This window comes from Quercus suber, unplaced genomic scaffold (assembly GCF_002906115.3).
Source record: "Quercus suber isolate HL8 unplaced genomic scaffold, Cork oak 2.0 scaffold_969, whole genome shotgun sequence".
Taxonomy (NCBI): Eukaryota; Viridiplantae; Streptophyta; class Magnoliopsida; order Fagales; family Fagaceae; genus Quercus; species Quercus suber.
The window spans coordinates 153,543-173,542 of NW_027070388.1; the positions used below are offsets into that span (position 1 = coordinate 153,543).

The window sequence follows — 20,000 nt, forward strand, 5'->3', positions numbered from 1 at the left end:
AGTAGAAGCCATCTGTGGCTCTAACCATGAAGAAACTTACAAGTTCACAAAACTGATCACACTGACCTTTGATTCAAACTCAACACAGTAAAAGGAATTGTATGAAAGAAGCAGAGAAGAGAAGGAGAACGAGAGAGAAATAGAGAGAAGAATGAAGAGAGTTCTTGAGAGAAAAGAAAAATGATGATTGTTATTTTCTCAATGAATCAATATAATACATCCACCTCCAATATATAAGCATTAACAGAAAATAGAATTAAGATATTTCTAACAACCTAACTAACTTCTAACAGACTTTCCCGCCAAAACTGCTGGAGCTTGATTCTGTTTGAATCCTCAACTGACTCGTGCAATACCAGAACTACACGTGTCATAACTGACTCATCACGTGGAATTTGTTTAACTGTCTTCCACCTTTGGACTGCAAGCATGCTCTGTTTCTCCAGTGGGTTGCTAACAGGGCGAGCGTCACGAGCTCTTGGGTCTTCTATCTATTTGCTCCAATGAAACATGTGCTTAGAACTTATCACATCTATGGCTGTTGTGACCCCTACATAATTGACCTAGATCATGTGTCTAACCTAATAACATTTATCATATTAGGTTATCTGATGATGAGAGGGTCAGTTTAGCAGGTGTGTGTGAATCAATAATCGATCTCAGCTTATTACTAGGAATGCGGTTTTAACATCATGTGTAGACCGTGTCGTATCTTTTCTCCCCTGTATCATTGGTGAATTGGAAAAGGATAATGAGGTTTGCAGATGATCTTGAGCCTACGTTTGTATTATCATGCGCTGTTAGTAATGGGGTTTTTCTGATATTGTGTACAGCTTCTTGGTAGGGTGTTTAACATTCTTCGGGAGAACAATCCAAAGCTGGCAGGAGATAGGCGTAGGACAGTTATGAGGCCTCCACAAGTTCTTCGTGAAGGCACGAAGAAAACTGTTTTTGTGAATTTCATGGATCTTTGCAGGACGTATGTTTGATTTCTTTTGCTTTCTACACTCCCTGTATCGTGAGCTCTTAATTATTTGTGGTTACTATTTTCTTGCATTTTGTTGTATTACAGGCATGCTTCTTGTTGATTGCATTTGAACCTTTTCCTTATACATCCTCTTAACAATCTGTTTCATTCATTCTGTTTTCATTGATGTTTATGTTTTTCTGTCTGGTGTATGTGAAGGTCATGTTCTGGAAAAGATCTTATTGTAATTGTATATATCCATTTTACTGTGCCCACATGCACAATATGCTGTCTTCCAAGTACAGATATTGCTCAAGTATTCTTTGCTCATAGGTTATATTTGGAACATTTTTCTGGTGCTAGTAATTGTTCAACTGAGATTGTGGCTTGAGTTTATCAAATGACATGTTCTTTACTGGTGGTGATGTTTTATAATGATTTCAAAAAACAAAAACAAAAAATACTAACTGTTTGCTTTTTTTCTCTCCCTTAAAAAAAAAAGGATGCATCGACCGCACGAGCATGTCATGGCTTTCTTGCTGGCTGAACTGGGGACAAGTGGATCAACTGATGGGCAGAACAGATTAGTTGTGAAGGGAAGATTTGCACCTAAGAATTTTGAAGGAATCCTGCGACGATATGTCAGTGAGTATCTCATCTCATTCACTTTTTTTGTGATGAACTGTTGATACCACAGTTGGTTGAACCTAGATGGTATTGCTTTCTAAGTTGGTACGTATATGGACTGCAGTGACTGTGAGTCCAAACAATTTATTTGAAACAATCTGTCCTCTATGCATCTACTGCTTGTGTTTCATATTAGTCTTGGTGCTCAAATGTAGCTGCACTCCTGCCACCTCTTTCCTTTTTCAAAAAAGAAAAAGAAAAAAAACACTCCCTCCACCCATTTTGCATTGACTAAAGGGAAGGCACTGTATGTGTCGGACGATACTATCCTTTTCTTTGAACTGCCATACTCTGGTTCTATATGGAAGTGCTTGAAATGTTAACTAGGAGCCTAACACAACCCAGATCTTTTGTTTAATGATAATCCGATTGGTCTAGTTGTCAAACATTTTGTGGCTGAGTGTCTCTTGTTCTGCTTCCATTACCAAATTGTTGTATATTATAGCTTCTTGAACTCTTGTTGATTGCTACTTTGTTTTCAGACGAGTATGTCATTTGCCTTGGGTGTAAAAGTCCAGATACTATACTTTCAAAGGAGAATCGTCTCTTCTTTGTTCGATGTGAGAAGGTAACCGTCTAATATGTTCGTTCTTTCCCCTCCCCCTCTGCATCGTAGGTGATAGAGCAGGCTTGAGTTTCACTAATGTCATTAATTTAATTATTTCATCAACTATTGTTGTCACTGTTTTTTAGCTTTAAGGTTATTTTCATAGAAGTCAAGAAGATTCCCCCCCCCCCCAAAGGCAAGTGCTCTTTGTGATGAGGCCTTTCTGAAGAATTGCCTACATTGTCAGATTGTCTTATACATGATTGACTACGGAACACTTGATTATTCTTATGATCTGGTGTTATTAAGTTTGGGTTCGACTTTCAGAATTTTTTTTAATTGCAAATGTGCAACATTTCTTAAATATCCTGTCTTATTGGCTGTTGGGAAAATCTTTAACCGGATCACCATAATCGTTTGATCTGATGTTTTTTATTCGGGGTATTACTTTTTGAATACTTTTATTATTCTCCTTTTTAGCTTATTCTTTTGAGATTTTATTTTTGCAGTGCCGTTCTAATAGATCAGTTGCTCCAATAAAAGCTGGTTTTGTTGCTTGTGTTGCCGTCGGAATGCAGGGACATGATCTGGCCTGTTGCCCTTATCCTAGTTGGATACTCATAGTTCAGCGGGTCATGAACCTTAGAGAGTTTTGTTACTGTTTAGTGTTTACTAATCTAATCTTTGTTTTGAGTATAAGTCAATAATTTTTTGATAAATAGTATAACTCAATAATTATATCTTTTTTGCATGGGATTTTGAATGTGGCAATGAGTTCTTCGGCTCTTTTCATATCGTATAGTCTTTGTCACTTATCTCATTTGATTCTTTTGCTTGAAGTCCTTTGGAGGCATTGAAAGGAATATTGTTCTCCAACCCAACTGCCTTTCCCTTTTTTTCCACATTATAGTTTGTAAAGGTTAGGTGCTTCAAATGAATCTTTGGCTGCGTTCTTACCTCATTTCCCTTGGAATAGATCCCAAATTTTATCTTTATTTTGATGATTCGGGGAAGGAATGAAGGATTTAAATCCTAAATGTTTCATTTGTAAATAATCAAAATATCAAGAGATGTCAATCAGTTAAGTTACAAGCTCTTAGCAAAATGGATCCCAATTAATATTTAGTCAATGGGCAATTGGTTTAGGACTTTCATGATTTGGTTTTTTTTTTTTTGCCATATATATATATGCATGTGTGTGTGTGTCAAGAATTTGGATGAAAAAGAGGTGCGTAGTTCATTTATAAATTTATAAATGTGAAAGTAATGTTCCATTCTTTTTAGTAAAAAAGTAAGAGTATTGTTAAGAGTGTCGTGTAGCATCTGTTAAGTAGGAATTTAATAATAATTTTTTACATGTGAAGCAACTTTTTTTTTTTTGAAAAGACACGTGGATCAACTTTTATTGAGGAAAGAGAAACCATTAAAGTCCGGATACAACTTTATTCATGTTTGGGTTTTTTTCTTGCACGTTTTTTTTTTTTTTTTTTAAAGCTGTAGTTCTTGACTTTTCTCCCATAAACAATGCACTTTACATTATTCACGACGCCCATAAACATTATTTTTCAGTAACTTTTTTATTAAAAAAGAGTCTCATGATATTATTCATATATTTAAAAATTATTTTACTACAGTATTTTCAATTTTCAGCAAAATAAATTATATCCAAACAGACCTTAAGTATGTGTTTGGATCCGAATGAACCTGCCATTTGGCATTTTCTTTTTTTTTCTTTTTTTTTTGCTGCATGCGTTTCAGCTTTAGGGGACAAGTGTACTGATCATACACTGTTCACAAAACCCACAAACACTTTATTCAAAAAAAAAAAATTATATATATATATATATTAAAAATGAATTCCACGACATTATTTACACATTTAAAAATTATTTTATTACAATATTTTTAGCAAAATTTGTTATTTATAAGACAAAAATAACCTTCTTCATCTTTTAACTTTCCCCACCTTTTACGCTCAAAACCAGTTTAGCCTCGTTAAAAATTCCAAACCAGAACAAACAACAATTTCAAACCTCTCAAAAAAACTACAAAATCACACTCTGACAAAAATAAGAACAACTTGATCTGAAATTATAAACTTCATATGGGTTTTGGGTGTGAATGAGGGAGGAGATAGTCTGTATAAAACTGGACCCGACGAAATGCCTGCTAAGCTGCCATCAGCTCCGGCGAGTCTGACTAGGCTGAAACGACGCTCTTCGCAAGCAAATCAACCTCGTCCAGATCTCGACTACCAAAACTCCACCGTAAATTGAGTTCCATGGCAGCGCCAAGATGGCAAATGTGAGTGGGAAGTTGGTCCGGTTCTCTATGAAGTATGAACACGAGGGAAAGGGGAACATAAATAAGAGGAAAAATAAACTGAAGATTTGTTGGGGAAAATTTGGGTGGGTTCAAATTTCAAAAGGTCCCTGGATCCCACCACAAGGAAAGAAACGAAAAAAAAAATGGTGCCACCCAGAACTGTAGGCGTGAAGTGGAAGGAAAAAAAAAAAAAAAAAAAATCAAAAGATAAGGAAAAACAATGAAGCCATACGATGGAGTGCCACCCAGAACTGTAGGCGTGAAGTGGAAGGAAAAAAAAAAAAAAAAAAAATCAAAAGATAAGGAAAAACAATGAAGCCATACGATGGGAAAGAAATCACAAAGGAGAAAATGATAAAAAATATGGAGATGGTAAAAATTGGTGAGACGGTATTTAAAAGTAAAATAATGCAACGTTTGATGTTTCATATACTGCATGACACGTGTTGACGTTTTTCTCCATTTTCCCGTTAAAGTAGGGTTATTTTAGTAATAGCATGCAAACTAAATAACTACCAATGCAAACTTGACGAGTGCTGTACAGCAACCGTTAACAAAATCCGTTAAATTCCTACAAACGCGTTAAGGGCATGACAGTGGCAGCGGTTAAGATATATTTAATGTATTTTTTTTAAAAATAAAGTCAAAATGGTAAATATCTATTTAATATACATAATCACAATAAATTTGGATGTGTAAATTAATAAATTATTAACATGTGTATTTTATTTTTTTTAAAGTTGCATTATATTTCATAATTAAACATTTATTAATTTTTAGTTTGTGTAACGAGACTCATAATGTTCTGTTCACAAGTATATTGGTACATAACCCGGCCCAATTCCCATGAGATTGGCCTTTGAGTCTTTGACTTTCTTGATAAAGTTTCATGCAATAGATGCACGTACACTCCTCCATAAGGTAATACAACCTAGCATGGTAAGAAAAATAAAGATCTAATTATGAACATCTGAGGTGGGAGTCCAATCTGGAAAGAAAGAAAAAATTTAAAGGGTAAAACATAAAAAAGTTTAATGTTCCATTTCACCTTAAATCTTATGAGGTAAAAAGCAAACTTCTTTATGATCTGAATCCAAGTAAAACATAATAGCCGTGTAAGAGCATCTCCAACAATCAATGCATAGCTAAAATATAGAGAAGATTTTACATTGTTCATGCTCTATATGCTATTGTTCATGCTCTAGCAGCTTCTCTATATCTATAAAAAAATTTTGCTAATGAACAGTAGCCCATCAAGTCTGATGGGCTGCTATTCATTAGCAATCAAATTTCTTGGATTAAAAAATTATACCAGCTACTTTATTATATCAATTCTTTATGTCTCCTCCAGATTTCTTTTTTTTTCTCTCATTCTCTCCGTTTCTCACATAATCCAAACACAAAACACAAAACAAAATCCAATTCTTAAAATAAAGTTGAATCAAAACAAGCAAATATGAAAAAAAAAAAAAAAAAAAAAAACCAATTTGACCCAACCAAGTGGTGGGAAGGACGACGAGCGGCGATGGAGATGCAGTGGAGGCCCAAGCTCAACCGGCCTCCACAGGCAGTGCCTCAATGGTGGTGGCCGAAGCTCTCACCACTGCCTCCATAGTACTCACACATCCACCACATGATTCCTTCCTTAAAATCAATTCCGATCCTTGCTGGGTATTTTGGTGGTGATGTGGTGGAGTGGGTCGTTTTGTTGCTACTGGTGGTGGTGGGTCGTTGGGGTTTCCGATTGTGGGTTTGGGTTAAGATCAAATTGTGGGTTTGGGTTAAGATCGGGATGTGTTTGTGGTTGGGATTGGTGAAGGTGTTTATGTTTGTGGTCCGGATTGACGACGGCATTTGTGTTTATGGTTGGGATTGGGCCGTGTTTATGTTGGTGGTTGGGATCAGGCTATCGTTGATGGTGGGTTTGTGTTTGTGATCTCTCTCTCTCTCTCTCTCTCTCTCTCTCTTTGATGTGAAGCAAATGGAGGTGCTAGAATGTTCTTGAGGTGAAAAAGAAAATAAAAAAAAGGGGGGCTAGACACGTGTGTGGAGGAGAAAAACAAGAAAAAGAAAAAAGAAAAAAAAGAAGAGAAATGAACGGAAGAAAAATAATATAAAAAATAAAAAATCTTAATTAAAAAATATTACCACAATATTTTCATAATAAATTTTAAGTAACAGATTGTTATTAGTTAATATTGGCGAGTAAAAAAATAATTTCAGTGGTGGGTTCAAATTAGAACTAATAATAACTTTCCATATAAATTTTGTTGTAAAAGTATTACGTAAAATGTTGTGAATATAACATTTCTCATTCAAAAATATAGTTGTTAAAAAAATAATAAATGATGATTAAAAAAAGAATAAACAATGAATGAAAAAATAATATTTAAATGAGATAGAGAATGGGATAGAGAATTTGTTGAAAATGTATTAGAAAAAGTGGGTAAGTAAAAATTAATTGTTACTGTTCATTCTCCAAAGAGTATAAAAATTTGCTGAAGCTGCTGGAGTCTAGAGACGCTCTAAAGAGTAATCGTTCTTATGATTGCAAAACAATTATAATGCAGATTGCAATTATAGCTTTTTTGGTTTAATTGTAAAAAAACACAGACAATTATAATGGAAAGATGTCACAGACAATTATCACAAGTGCGGAACTAAACTTAGGATGCGGACAATGATGCTTCAACAAATTATCATCACATGACGTGGGCCTACGAGTTCACATAGTCTTCAATAAATGTGTTGTGCTTACGGTTATCTATTATGATCGTATAGTGGGATCTATAAGTTCACACAGGAGATTCAAGGAAATATACATTCATACATATATATATATATATATATAATAAAATTCATATAAACTTATGGAATATTCCACTATAGTAAAAACTCTATTAACATGTCTCTATCTCTCTAAATATATAAATAAAGATCTGATATAATTGTCCTGACTGTGTCGCCAACCACTAATACACTATGTCTGATCACGACATCCCAAACTCAGAACCACCAGCAGCTCAACCACCGGAGCCAAAGTGTCGAGCCGTTGGCGGCACCGAGTACAGCTGGTGCAAAGCAGTGCCACTTGGCACCGGCGTCACGGTCCTAGGCCTCCTCCTCTCAAAACCGCCGGACCTCCCACTTCTCCAAAATGCCCTCCACAATCTCCAAAATTCCCACCCTATCCTCCGCTCCAAGCTCCACTACGACCCCGCCACCACCACCTTCTCATTCCTCACCCCCGCGAATCCCCAACCCCTCCTCCAAATCCAGCCGTTCGATCTCCAATCAACGTCCCGGATCCTCCAAACCCACGCGAACCAGTCGAGCTCCGTCACCCCCTTCCGCCTCATCGTCGAGCACGAGATCAACAACAACACCACGTGGCGCAATCCTGAGCATCCGTTGTATGCCGACAAGGACGTCATGTACGCCAGCGTGTACGCCCTGAGCGAAGCCCAGTGGGCCCTCACTCTGAGACTGCACACGGCAGCATGCGACCGCACTGCGGCGGTGTCGCTGTTGAGGGAGTTGTTGGAGTTTGTGACTGCGATGAGTGGAAATGGGGAAGGGGTAGAAAGGGAAATTGGGGATAATGTGGAGGTTAATTTGGGGATTGAGCAAATGATTCCTGCTGGGAAAGCTAACAAGCCGTTTTGGGCGCGTGGGATTGACATGCTTGGTTACTCTTTGAATTCGTTTCGGCTCTCTAATCTGGATTTCATCGACGTCGATTCGCCTAAGCGTTCTCAGCTTGTGAGGCTTCAGATGACTCCACTCGATACTCAAAAGCTTCTTGCGGTAAGTACTTTTTCACTACGCCTTCTTACTTTAATTTCTTTGCGTTTTTACTTTTTACCGTGATAAGACGTATCCATAATAATAGCCTAATCGCTTTCAAGTCAAATCCCGTCCTGTATGCAATACAAATACCAAAAGTAACAATGAGTTACTTCGTGCCTAAGGAAAACTTGGACCGACGACCTAAGTCTAGTTAGCCCAAGTGCCTTACCACTAGGCAACCAACCCTTGGTAGTAATGTTGTGATTGGTTCTGTACTTGATGATTTTTGGTGGTTGAAACAACCTTGTTGATACCATTTCACATGGTTACTAGTATTTGGTTGGTGCAATATCACTTCATGGATGCCACCTCAATAGCATATTTTACCTTTTTATATTGAGCATGGATCATAATTTGTTTGAAATTAGCTTATTTTGCCGAAATTAAAATTTTTTTACTTAAAGTACTATAGATAAAAATAAAATTTAACTGAAATAGTACAGTAGAATCTGTAAATAGTATTAAAAAATACAGTGAGACCTATGAATAGTAGCAAAAATAAGTTGAATAGTAAAATAAGCTAGTTTTTTAATTTAGAGCTAAATGCACGCTAAGTCTAAATTATTGAAGTGGTAAGTCCTGATGAGTGTACGATAAAAATGATGTAAATAAAAGTGATGTTGTACTAATCATAATGTAGCATCTTATTAAATGTTAATGAAAAAAAAATTATATAGTCTACTGTATCTCAACCTGTCTTTTTAACTCCGTGACAATATCTTCCAAATCGTATAATTATTTATCTATATCACCATATGAAAAAGTTAAATACAATATTTTATTTCATTTTTTTTAAAATAATAATATAGGTTTTATCGCATTAATTTAAATTTTAGTACACCTCCTCCTTAAGGACCTCAACTACCTTTTCACTTCGCCTCCTCAACTCAAGAGGGTTGTTAATTGTTATCAACTAGTTTTTGTTTAATAATAGTATATTCATTCACCACTTAACAACTGAGATACTCTCTGGCCATGTCGGGATAAACAAAAAGAATCCTATAAAAAATGATTTGTCTCAGAACATGATGTCGGTACTCGGTAGTAATTTTAATTTTCACTACGACAATACCTAGGCCTTGACCGGTTGACCCAACTAAACTTGTGCTAGTTGTCGCTACTCCAATCCGACACAACTTGATTTTATGCACCCGAAAGTCCAAGTTTCACTTAATATGGTATAGTAGATTTTTGGCCATGTAAAAACTCACACACCCATGTTATTGCACTAGTGGGATTGATTTGATTGAACCTGTTAGTTGCCCATTGGCATTGAACCTGTTTGATAATACATCAGGAAATGATTATTTGAATCCTGTATTTGAATCATGTGACTTAAAGTTGAGGATTTAACAAACGTGTAAAGTATAAAAAATTTCTTTTCCCAGTTAGTCATGCTTTGTCATTTTCTCGAAAGAAAAAAAAAAAAGACATGCTTTGTGTTTATATAACATTATTATCAACTAGGCCCAAATTGCGTATTAAAAAAGAATAGCTAGGCCCGAAAGATGGGGTCCTTATTCTTGTGCCAAAGACACCTGACTCTTTTGTCTTGGTTCAATTCTATGAAACTTCCCATTCGCAGCAAGGATAGGTGTGGGCCTATAAGTAAGGGTTATAGCTCTGTTTTTTGTCAATTATTGAACCCAAAAGCTCTGAAATAATCTTTTAGAAACGTGGTCCACGTTCAATTTTCAATCTGGCTTGATATGGACATATGACTTAACCCACTCCTTGATATGTAATGTAGGTGTGGACAAAAATTAGTGATAGATTTCATTCAACCCATTGCGGGGTGATTTATAAAACTATTTTTGTGTATTATTTACATTAAAACTACACATGAATGGATTCTTTAATCGGCAATAGACAATTTGAAATTACTACTTTTTACTACTCAGGCCAACAGTGTTAGTGTTCAGTTAAATAGGCTATATCTTTGAGTTCCAAGTTATCCATTGTTGATCAATGACCTTGCCATTTTTACTCTAATTTTGAAGGGCTGCAAGTCCAGAGGAATTAAACTATGTGCAGCCTTGGCAGCAGCTGGATTGATTGCAGCTTATTCCTCTAAAAAACTTCCTGATTATCAGAGAGAGAAGTATGCTGTCGTAACTCTTATAGACTGCCGTTCAATTCTTGATCCATTTTTTTTTTCTTCATGCTCTGATTTCTTTATGGGTGGCTGTGGGTTATATATATGCTTAGACCTCGAGCCTCAAAAACTCGAGTTCCACGTGGGATGCTACGTGGAACTAGGCCAGATCAAACTATAAAAATCGAGCATCAAAAACTCGAGGTATGAGCGCATAACTCGATTTTCTGAGACTCGAGGTGCTAAAAAAAAAAATAGTTTGAAAACGTTGACAACTAATTATATTGTTAGCATTTTATGGGTAGTTACCCATTTCGTCCCTTAATATGGTATAGTAGATTTTTGGCCATGTAAAAACTCCCACACCCATGTTATTGCACTAGTGGGATTGATTTGATTGAACCTGTTAGTTGCCCATTGGCATTGAACCTGTTTGATAATACATCAGGAAATGATTATTTGAATCCTGTATTTGAATCATGTGACTTAAAGTTGAGGATTTAACAAACGTGTAAAGTATAAAAAATTTCTTTTCCCAGTTAGTCATGCTTTGTCATTTTCTCGAAAGAAAAAAAAAAAAGACATGCTTTGTGTTTATATAACATTATTATCAACTAGGCCCAAATTGCGTATTAAAAAAGAATAGCTAGGCCCGAAAGATGGGGTCCTTATTCTTGTGCCAGAGACACCTGACTCTCTTGTCTTGGTTCAATTCTGTGAAACTTCCCATTCGCAGCAAGGATAGGTGTGGGCCTAAGTAAGGGTTATAGCTCTGCTTTTTGTCAATTATTGAGCCCAAAAGCTCCGAAATAATCTTTTAGAAACGTGGTCCACGTTCAATTTTCAATCTGGCTTGATATGGACATATGACTCAACCCACTCCTTGATATGTAATGTAGGTGTGGACAAAAATTAGTGATGGATTTCATTCAACCCATTGCGGGGTGATTTATAAAACTATTTTTGTGTATTATTTACATTAAAACTACACATGAATGGATTCTTTAATCGGCAATAGACAATTTGAAATTACTACTTTTTACTACTCAGGCCAACAGTGTTAGTGTTCAGTTAATTAGGCTATATCTTTGAGTTCCAAGTTATCCATTGTTGATCAATGACCTTGCCATTTTTACTCTAATTTTGAAGGGCTGCAAGTCCAGAGGAATTAAACTATGTGCAGCCTTGGCAGCAGCTGGATTGATTGCAGCTTATTCCTCTAAAAAACTTCCTGATTATCAGAGAGAGAAGTATGCTGTCGTAACTCTTATAGACTGCCGTTCAATTCTTGATCCTGTGCTTTCCAGTCACCATATAGGTAAATCTTGTTTCCTAAGCATCTAAATCTCATGCGCTTTACATATGTATGAGGGGTTATTATCTGGTTTTTGTGCTTTTCAAGACTTGGCTCAACCTGAATATGTATCTATTGAAGTGGAAAAAGGGAAGAGATAATTCAAGTTCAGTCTTAGATGTCCACAGTTGAAAGCTCTGAGAAATTATATCTTTACTAAAAAAACTTTTGGTGTTGCTGTCTTACTCAAAATGTGTACAATGATGACAATCTTATTTGTAACATACAGGATTCTACCACTCTGCCATCATGAATACACATGACATATCTGCAGAAGAACAGTTATGGGAGCTGGCAAATAGATGCTACACGTCCTTTGCAAATGCTAAGAACTCCAACAAGCATTTTTCTGACATGTCTGACCTGAACTTCCTCATGTGTAAGGCCATTGAGAATCCCACTTTGACCCCATCATCATCCATGAGAACTGCCCTCGTCTCGGTGTTTGAGGACCCCATTGATGATTTTAGTAAAATCCATCAACAGCTCGGTATTGAGGATTATGTGGGATGTGCTTCAGCCCATGGTGTAGGTCCATCCATCGCCATATTCGACACAATCCGAAATGGTGGTTTGGATTGTACATGTGTGTATCCATCTCCCCTGCATTCAAGGGAGCAGATGCAAGGGCTAATTGATGATATGAGGAGAATTCTTGTGGATGCTTGTAACCAGTTGGGGAGTGAGAGCTAGAAGCCTTAATTCTTTCTGTTTTGAGCTTGATCTTCTCTTATGACCTTGTTGCCACTTGCTAGCCCATTATTGTTATTCAAATCTGTGTAATGTAGGTTGTCCACTATGTGGCCTCTACAATTAGTTTGAGCCTTAAAAAAAATAATTTTCTACCATTCAATAGAAGCTATGGTTGAACAAAGGACAAATTAAAAACATGCTTAACTATGTTTTACCAGTTCCCAAGAGTTCTGTGGTTCAACTGACATTTCTTAATAGTTTCAATAGAGAGATCTAACGCTCAAATCCACTATCTCCTATTATAACTATCAAATTATCAAAATAAATAAACAAATAAAAATGTTCTACCCTTTTAAAAATGAAAGGTTTATACTAAGATTACGTTTGACATTGGCTTAAAAAGGCAGTATTTTTTACTATTTAACTTATTTTTGCTACTATTTAGTTTATTTTTGCTACTATTTATAGGTCTCACTGCATTTTTTAGTACTATTTATAGATTTTATTGTATTATTTCAGCTATTATTCATTGGTCTCATTGTATTTTTTAGTACTATTCATAGATTTTATTGTTCTATTTCAGCTACTTTTCAACTTTATTTATAGTACTTTCAATAAAAAAAATTCAATTTTAACTAAATAAGTTATTCCCAAACAGGCTTTCAAGACTAAATCCCAAAGCTTTGTAATCCACAATGCCATTTTCCTACATCTCCAACCCAATTATTTTTGTCAATTAGTGATTAGATAAAGCAATATTTTATTTTTGGGCCTTTATAGTCTATTACAGTTCATTTAGCATTTGGGCCTTTGCACATTGATGTGGCATGTGGGCTTTCTTTTTTGGATACTCATTTTTTAATCCATAAAACTGGTAATAACTAGCTATTCGGGCAATTTTATTATCTAGATCTCGATCTAAATCCAATCCTATAAACTTATAATTGTTAATATGATCTGAGTTGTTTAAGCGATTCCAATAGTTAAAGTGTAAGATTTTACAATGATTTTAACAATCATGTTTTTCCCATCAAATTAACAGTCATTGCCTAATAGGCTCTAATTTGTATACCACGAAGTCCAATCAAAACTTGCTGTCTCATACAATCATGATTAGTAGCACTAATAGGCCCTAATTAAGCTTTTGTCTCTTTCTTTCTCAATCTTGATATCATGTTCCCAAGGATTCACAAATTTACAAAAAGTTCTAGGGACATCAAAAAATTTCAAAAGGATTTTCTTATAACTATTGTTGTGGCATGTTGTAATAATAATAATAATAATAATAATATAATTGCAAATTACACCCCTCAAGTTTAGGGTTGACTGGATTTTACATCTCAAAGTTTCAAAAACTTGATTTTATACCCTAAAGTTTGGTTTCGTTAGCAATTTACCTCCATGGTTAGTTTTTACTATTAAGTGACACATCATCATGCTGGTGTGTTTTATTTTTGCCAAATTAACCTCAAAACTACATTGTTTCAGTGATGACCAAGATGGCACAAACAAAACTATGTAGTTTCAGGCCTAATCGTAAAACATATTACTATAGCTTAAATGACAACGTTTAGGACAATCTCTAAAATAAAAAAATAGAAACCATTACCCCACAATCTGTCTAACCAGCTTAGTCCTAAACAGAGAAATCGAGAATGCCATTGAGAAAAGCTGAATAGCCCATGAAGAGAATTGTCTCCCTTCCTCTTTCAACCATGCCCGAAAAAACCTAATTCCAATTTTATGGTTACCCAAAAAAAAAAAAAAAAATCAAATTTTTACAAATTAATTAAATCAATTTTAAACCCAAGAAATTATTGTGAACATACCAAGAGTAAGGAAAGAATCAATTAAACAGTGTTTGGTTTCTGACAACATATATTAATGAAATGAAAACTAAGGTTGAAAGTCAGTATAATAACATGGGAATTGATGATGATTATAGTACTAGTTTATGGCTAGTATATGATGATACTTGTTGGGCGTAGTGGAAGGCACCAACGAAAGAGACAACAAGGGAATTTTGAAAGGAGTCAATTAGATTGTCAGAGAAGTTGGTGGGTTTCCAATTCGTATTAATATTAGAGTAACCATTGCTGCATTCTACACCGCAGGATTTGCCTAGGTTCACATAGCCGATGGTCTGCAGACAAATTGTGGGGTTATGGTTTTTTATTTATTTATTATTATTTATTAAATGTTGTCGTTTAAGCCAGAGTAATGTGTTTAAGGTTTAGGCTTGAAATTTTCTCTCTAAAAAAAAAAAAAAAAAAGGTTTAGGCCTGAAATTTTCTCACCAAAAAAAAAGAAAAGAAAAGAAAAAAGTTTAGGCCCGAAACTTCATAGTTTTGATTGTGCCAACTCTTCACTTAATTATCACTAAAACAATGTAGTTTTGGGGCTAATTTGACAAAAATAAAATACATCAGCATGATGATGTGTCACTTAATAACAAAAACAAATCATGGGGGGTGACTTACTAATAGAACCAAACTTTAGGGTGTAATCTAATCAACCCCAAAATTCAAGGGTGTAATTTGCAATTTACCCTAATAATAATCAATTACATTTGTGTATCAACCTGCCTTAATCATCTAACCCACTCTGTCTTGCACTAACCTACACAAATATGATATTGGTCTCCAAGTGGTTTGGGTGAGGTACAACTATTAAAACAAAGACAAAACTTAGGTACAGTACAGTACATTACGTGCTATTTCGTAGGTTCCCCTCTTAAGATTCAGCCATGTGACTACTTAATTAAAAAATACATTTTCATCAAATGAGAAAAAATTCACATGGCAAAATTTTAAAAAGGGAACCTAAGTAACAGCATCTAAATACTGTACTTAAGTTTTGCTCTTAAAAAAAGGGCCAGATCAAGTGGCAGGTTGATTTTTTTTTTTTTAATGAATTGCTAAGACTTGACCCAACCCTATATATATAGACACATACACAAATGTCTCTTTAGTCTTTATCTAATATCAATTTTAAATTTGTTTTTGTGGTTAACTCTATGATTTAAATATATTAATGTGAAAATAAGTGATACTTATTGATATATTCATAAAAATGCACATTGACATAGATATGCTCTCACAATACGGGCAGTTTTATCTGTTGACACTAATGTTTGGGTAGAAGAGCTACTTATTGATTTGGATGATGTACTCTAATTTGATTTAATTCATCAATAAAATTACTTACATTTCTCTAAAAAAAAAAAAAAAACTTTTTTTTGGGAAAAAAAAAAAATCGAAAACACTCATAGCTTAAAACATGTGTACTTTGATTTATATGGTAAAATTGATCGCTTCTTATGATTTCCTTCGTTGGTTTACGAAGAAATACAATTTCATAAAATAATCAGTAAAAGGTAAAATAATATTTAAGTTTTGTATCAGTACAGTACTAATTTTCAACCAACCCTCTGTTTTTGAAGGTTGGGGGGTTTGGAATTTTTCCAACCCGATCATGGCGGGATTTGTTGAAATTTTTTCCCCACAAGTCATCCATTCAGTATTAGATCTCTGTGAAAGTAAAAGTCTTGCATGATCACAAAACGTTGTGAAAAGAGCGGTGTCAAATGTCAGACAGGCAGAGGCAATCGGGCAGGGCCAGCGCAAGCCCAACCACAGTCCTGTGTGAGACTAATAAGGAACCTGCCTGGCAATTGTGACCAGCCGATTATATGAGCTCACTGAGCTGTGTTTAACAGTTAGCCGATCATGCAGTTGAAAAATGAAGATTTAGCACACCTGGTTGGAGGACATTGGTGACAATCGGCTAGAGAACTTGACCGGCACTGCGAGTACTGTGCCAAAAAGATGCATATAACTGCATGGTTAAGTGGGTGAGAGCACTGCACAGCACATCAATTAGTGTCCACCCTTGATGATTACTTTTTATCATCATATCAAGACACCAATTGGTTGTTGCTATAGGCAGGGATTGAACCCCACGTCTCTTATTCAAGAATAAGAGATTTTGCAGTCAAATTAGATGCGTATAACTGCTTCAATCATGATTTAAAGGTGTAATTCCTATGATTCATCACTTGGGGTCTGAGAAATTTTGGAAGAGCTAGCTGAGATGTATATTGTATGTATGATACATGTTATAATATTACATCCATTGAATCATAAGCACCTATTAGAGATACTTGCAGTGCCCAATTGAGCACTTATACATTGGTTGAAACAGCCTCTCTCAATTGATCTATCTTCTACAATCTAATCAAACAAACTCCTCAACAAGTTTCCCAAAGTCAAACTTCCCATTGCTGCATTCTACAGCATTTAAAACTTCTTGGAAAGTAGAGACGGTGCATGGAACCACTAGTCCAGTGCTTTGCTCAAACCCAAACTCATTGTACGACTTCTCCAATAGCATCTTGAAAAGTGGGTGATTGAGAAAGCTGGTTTGCACCACAAACCTCTGGCGCTCCTCTCCTACATATACTGCAAAGAACCCAGTTGGGGTTGTGGAAGAATCAGGAGAACCTTCCCAACATTCCTTGAGCAAATATTCTTCATGTGATCCCTCTTGAACTTGATGATCAACTCCACCTATAACCTTTACCTTCTTAGCTAGCTTCCTGAAGGACACGATTTTCTTGCCCAGCATTTTTCTCTATGTATTGTACACTTCAATGAGAGAGAGAAAGAGAGCAAGAGGGTGGAGAAAATTGAGGTCACAGAGAGAGCTAATGAGGAAGTACTAGTAGTTTCATGACTTGGGCTCAGTGAAAAATGGTGGGTGAGGGAGGCTTTTTATTTGTAATGTGTGTACGGCAGGAATGTCTTTTGAAAATGTCATATTTTGACTCTGAAATTTTTTGGAATCTATTATTATGGTTTTTCTTTTTTCTTTATGTTATCAAAACCGTTTTCATAACAGTTTAAGAGCAATTAAGAATCTCAGTTTATTTATTATTTTTTTTATGAGATTAAGAATCTCAGTTTAGACTTTAAACAATGAAAAATCATTGATGGGATGGCACTACATTGCATATAATAAGGCTTTATATTCCACATTTGTTGGTGATACCTTGTTGGGTGGCCTAAGAATCAATCAAGGTCGTATAAGTTCTGCTTCTAATCGAAGTTGATAAAGTGGTGGCTGTTCTTACATGGCATGTAAAATTAGCAAGATCCATTAATAAAAATGAAGGAACTAATAATTAATTTGCTGAAGAATCTATTCTGTTTGACTCAAATGCCAACCACTGATTGTTACTCTGGTGCTTTAACTGAATGTTAATCAAAACCAACCATTTCTACCTTATGCCTACCTAGCTAGAACCTCCTTTGTCTCATTGAGTTCAGAGAATTGGAATCCTAAAAATCACTCACTCACTAAAGAAAAGAAAGAACCAATGCCTCCTTCAGTCTTATTTTGTTTAGAACTAAATTGTGTAAAAATATAATTTTAAAAAGTTGTAATTTTTTGCAATATCAAAAAGGTTGGAGAGTGCGATTAGGGTGACTTTCATATCTAAACGTTATCATAGTAGCATCATATTCACTGGATTTGAGTCAGCAAGCAGAAGAACCGATAAGCCATAACTATTAACCAACATGGATTTTAATCAAAATATCATTATTAGACTTACGTGAAAAACATGTTTGACCAAGTTAACCAAACATGAACACAAAAAGGTGAGGATGGGAAATTATTTTATTTTTGGAGCCATATGAAGAAAGAGATTTGTGGGTGGCATGAATGAATGCATGTTAAACTGAAGCTAAGATTATTATCATTAATTTATTAAGGTATATTCTATAAGAATATTAGTTATTAAAATTAAAATTTTTAAAAAAAATGCCAAACACTCAAACGTTTAAGGGGGAAAGTTGAATGGTTGACATGGGAGGTCTTCCACACACAAAAAGACACCATTTAGAGAATTATAAGTTAGGCCGGCCCCATGAATAAGCACTAAACAATGTGACACATTATTTGACTAGTCATCGCCGGCGACAAAAACTTCCACACGGCCTATCAATCATAATCACCATCCACTTGTACTTGAAAGTGTACCGCATTGGAAAGTTTTGTATTTATATTATGTATTAAGTACTTCCACTTGCAATGAAACCAAAAAATAGAGACAAAAATTCTACTTCCAAGTTTTCAACTTAATGCTTTCTCAAAAACGTTTTCAACTAATGTCTCAATTTTCATTTACTTTCCTAATTGAGGGGACATTTTCTTTATGTGCCATTTGGTTTCCTTTTACCTCGTCTTTTCTTGCAAAATAATCTAAAAAGTATATTCCTATTTATGTTTGACCTAGTATGTAAAAATAAAATTAAAAGTAAAATACATTTAACATTCTTGAGTTTTGAACTAATGCTAATTATATATAAAACTTTTTAAAATTGACCAATTTGGTCCCTAACCGCTGTAAGAGAGGGGAAAAAAAGTAATGGCTTAGGGCTTAGAGAGTAGGAATCAACTTGGTTAGTTTTGAAAAGTTCTAAATATGCTAGCCAAAATCTCATGGGTGTTAACTGTTTTTCACTCTAAAACTAAATATGTGTGTGTGTTTTAGTAAACTTAATTGATAAGGTTTTTTTTTGAATTATAGATCTTAGGTTTAATTCTGCCTATATCAAAAACAAAATTTTGTTTTGTTTTGATGATTAAGAGTAATAATTAAGAGTAGATATCATAGGTTGAAACTCAAAAAAAAAAAAAGTGTCAATTTTTTATTTTTCAAAAAAGAATATTCTCAAAAGTGAAGGTTATTTTTTCAAACAGCTTGAATTTAAAGTTTTTGTCTTTAATCACTGATTGTTCTATTCATTATATCATAACCGATATATCATTGACTCAACCTTGTAGGTTGATGAAATCTTAACCAAACCAAAATAGGGATCAAAGTACTAAACCTAGGTCAATGAACTCAATTTACTTTCCATAGACTTAAAAGATAATTACATTATATAAATTTTAAAATTTATTTAATTCAATTGGTATGGTCCCAAGTTCTTCAATCTTAATCATTGAATTAGAATTCAAAAATGAATACAATTCAATAAGATGCTTATCACACATCCAACACTATGCAAAATAACCTTCATCATGTTCAAACCATATTTCTTAAAAAAAAATAAAAAAATTAAAACTTACAAACTCACCACCCAAATTTACCAAAAATTTATCGCTTTTATATTGTTATTAATTTATCAAAATTTGTATCTTGATTTTGTTGAGCTACCACCTAGAGTTACAAGATAATGGAAAATTCATATCTTTGGGAGCTTCATTAAAAAAGGAAAAAAAAGAAATAAAGTCTTTGTCTTTAATCACTGATTGTCTATTCGATTATATCATGACCGATATATCATTGACTCAACCTTGTAGGTTGATGAAATCTTAACCAAACCAAAATAGGGATCAAAGTACTAAACCTAGGTCAATGAACTCAATTTACTTTCCATAGACTTAAAAGATAATTACATTATATAAATTTTAA

At 34.7% G+C, this 20,000-nt stretch overlaps 3 protein-coding genes across 3 annotated transcripts in view; 2 read left to right on the forward strand and 1 right to left on the reverse strand.

Annotated features, from left to right (window-relative positions):
• Window positions 1-2,908, forward strand: part of LOC112026555 (eukaryotic translation initiation factor 2 subunit beta) — a 15,271-nt gene extending 12,363 nt beyond the window's left edge. Inside the window, exons 6-9 of the mRNA XM_065768595.1 lie at window positions 834-979; window positions 1,470-1,612; window positions 2,137-2,222; window positions 2,711-2,908. Coding sequence (XP_065624667.1) covers window positions 834-979; window positions 1,470-1,612; window positions 2,137-2,222; window positions 2,711-2,908 — 573 coding nt within the window. The remainder of the gene's footprint in view (window positions 1-833; window positions 980-1,469; window positions 1,613-2,136; window positions 2,223-2,710) is intronic.
• Window positions 2,909-7,462: 4,554 nt separating this feature from the next.
• LOC112026577 (uncharacterized) lies at window positions 7,463-12,734 on the forward strand. Its single transcript, XM_065768591.1, has 3 exons — window positions 7,463-8,333; window positions 11,620-11,788; window positions 12,054-12,734. Exons 1-3 carry the CDS (start codon window positions 7,509-7,511, stop codon window positions 12,515-12,517), a joined length of 1,458 nt encoding a protein of 485 aa, XP_065624663.1. The 5' UTR covers window positions 7,463-7,508; the 3' UTR covers window positions 12,518-12,734.
• A 3,146-nt stretch (window positions 12,735-15,880) lies between these two features.
• Window positions 15,881-17,278, reverse strand: LOC112026565 (auxin-responsive protein SAUR15). Its single transcript, XM_024059256.2, has one exon. It carries the CDS (start codon window positions 17,141-17,143, stop codon window positions 16,754-16,756), a length of 390 nt encoding a protein of 129 aa, XP_023915024.1. The 5' UTR covers window positions 17,144-17,278; the 3' UTR covers window positions 15,881-16,753.
• Between the last annotated feature and the right edge of the window lie 2,722 nt (window positions 17,279-20,000).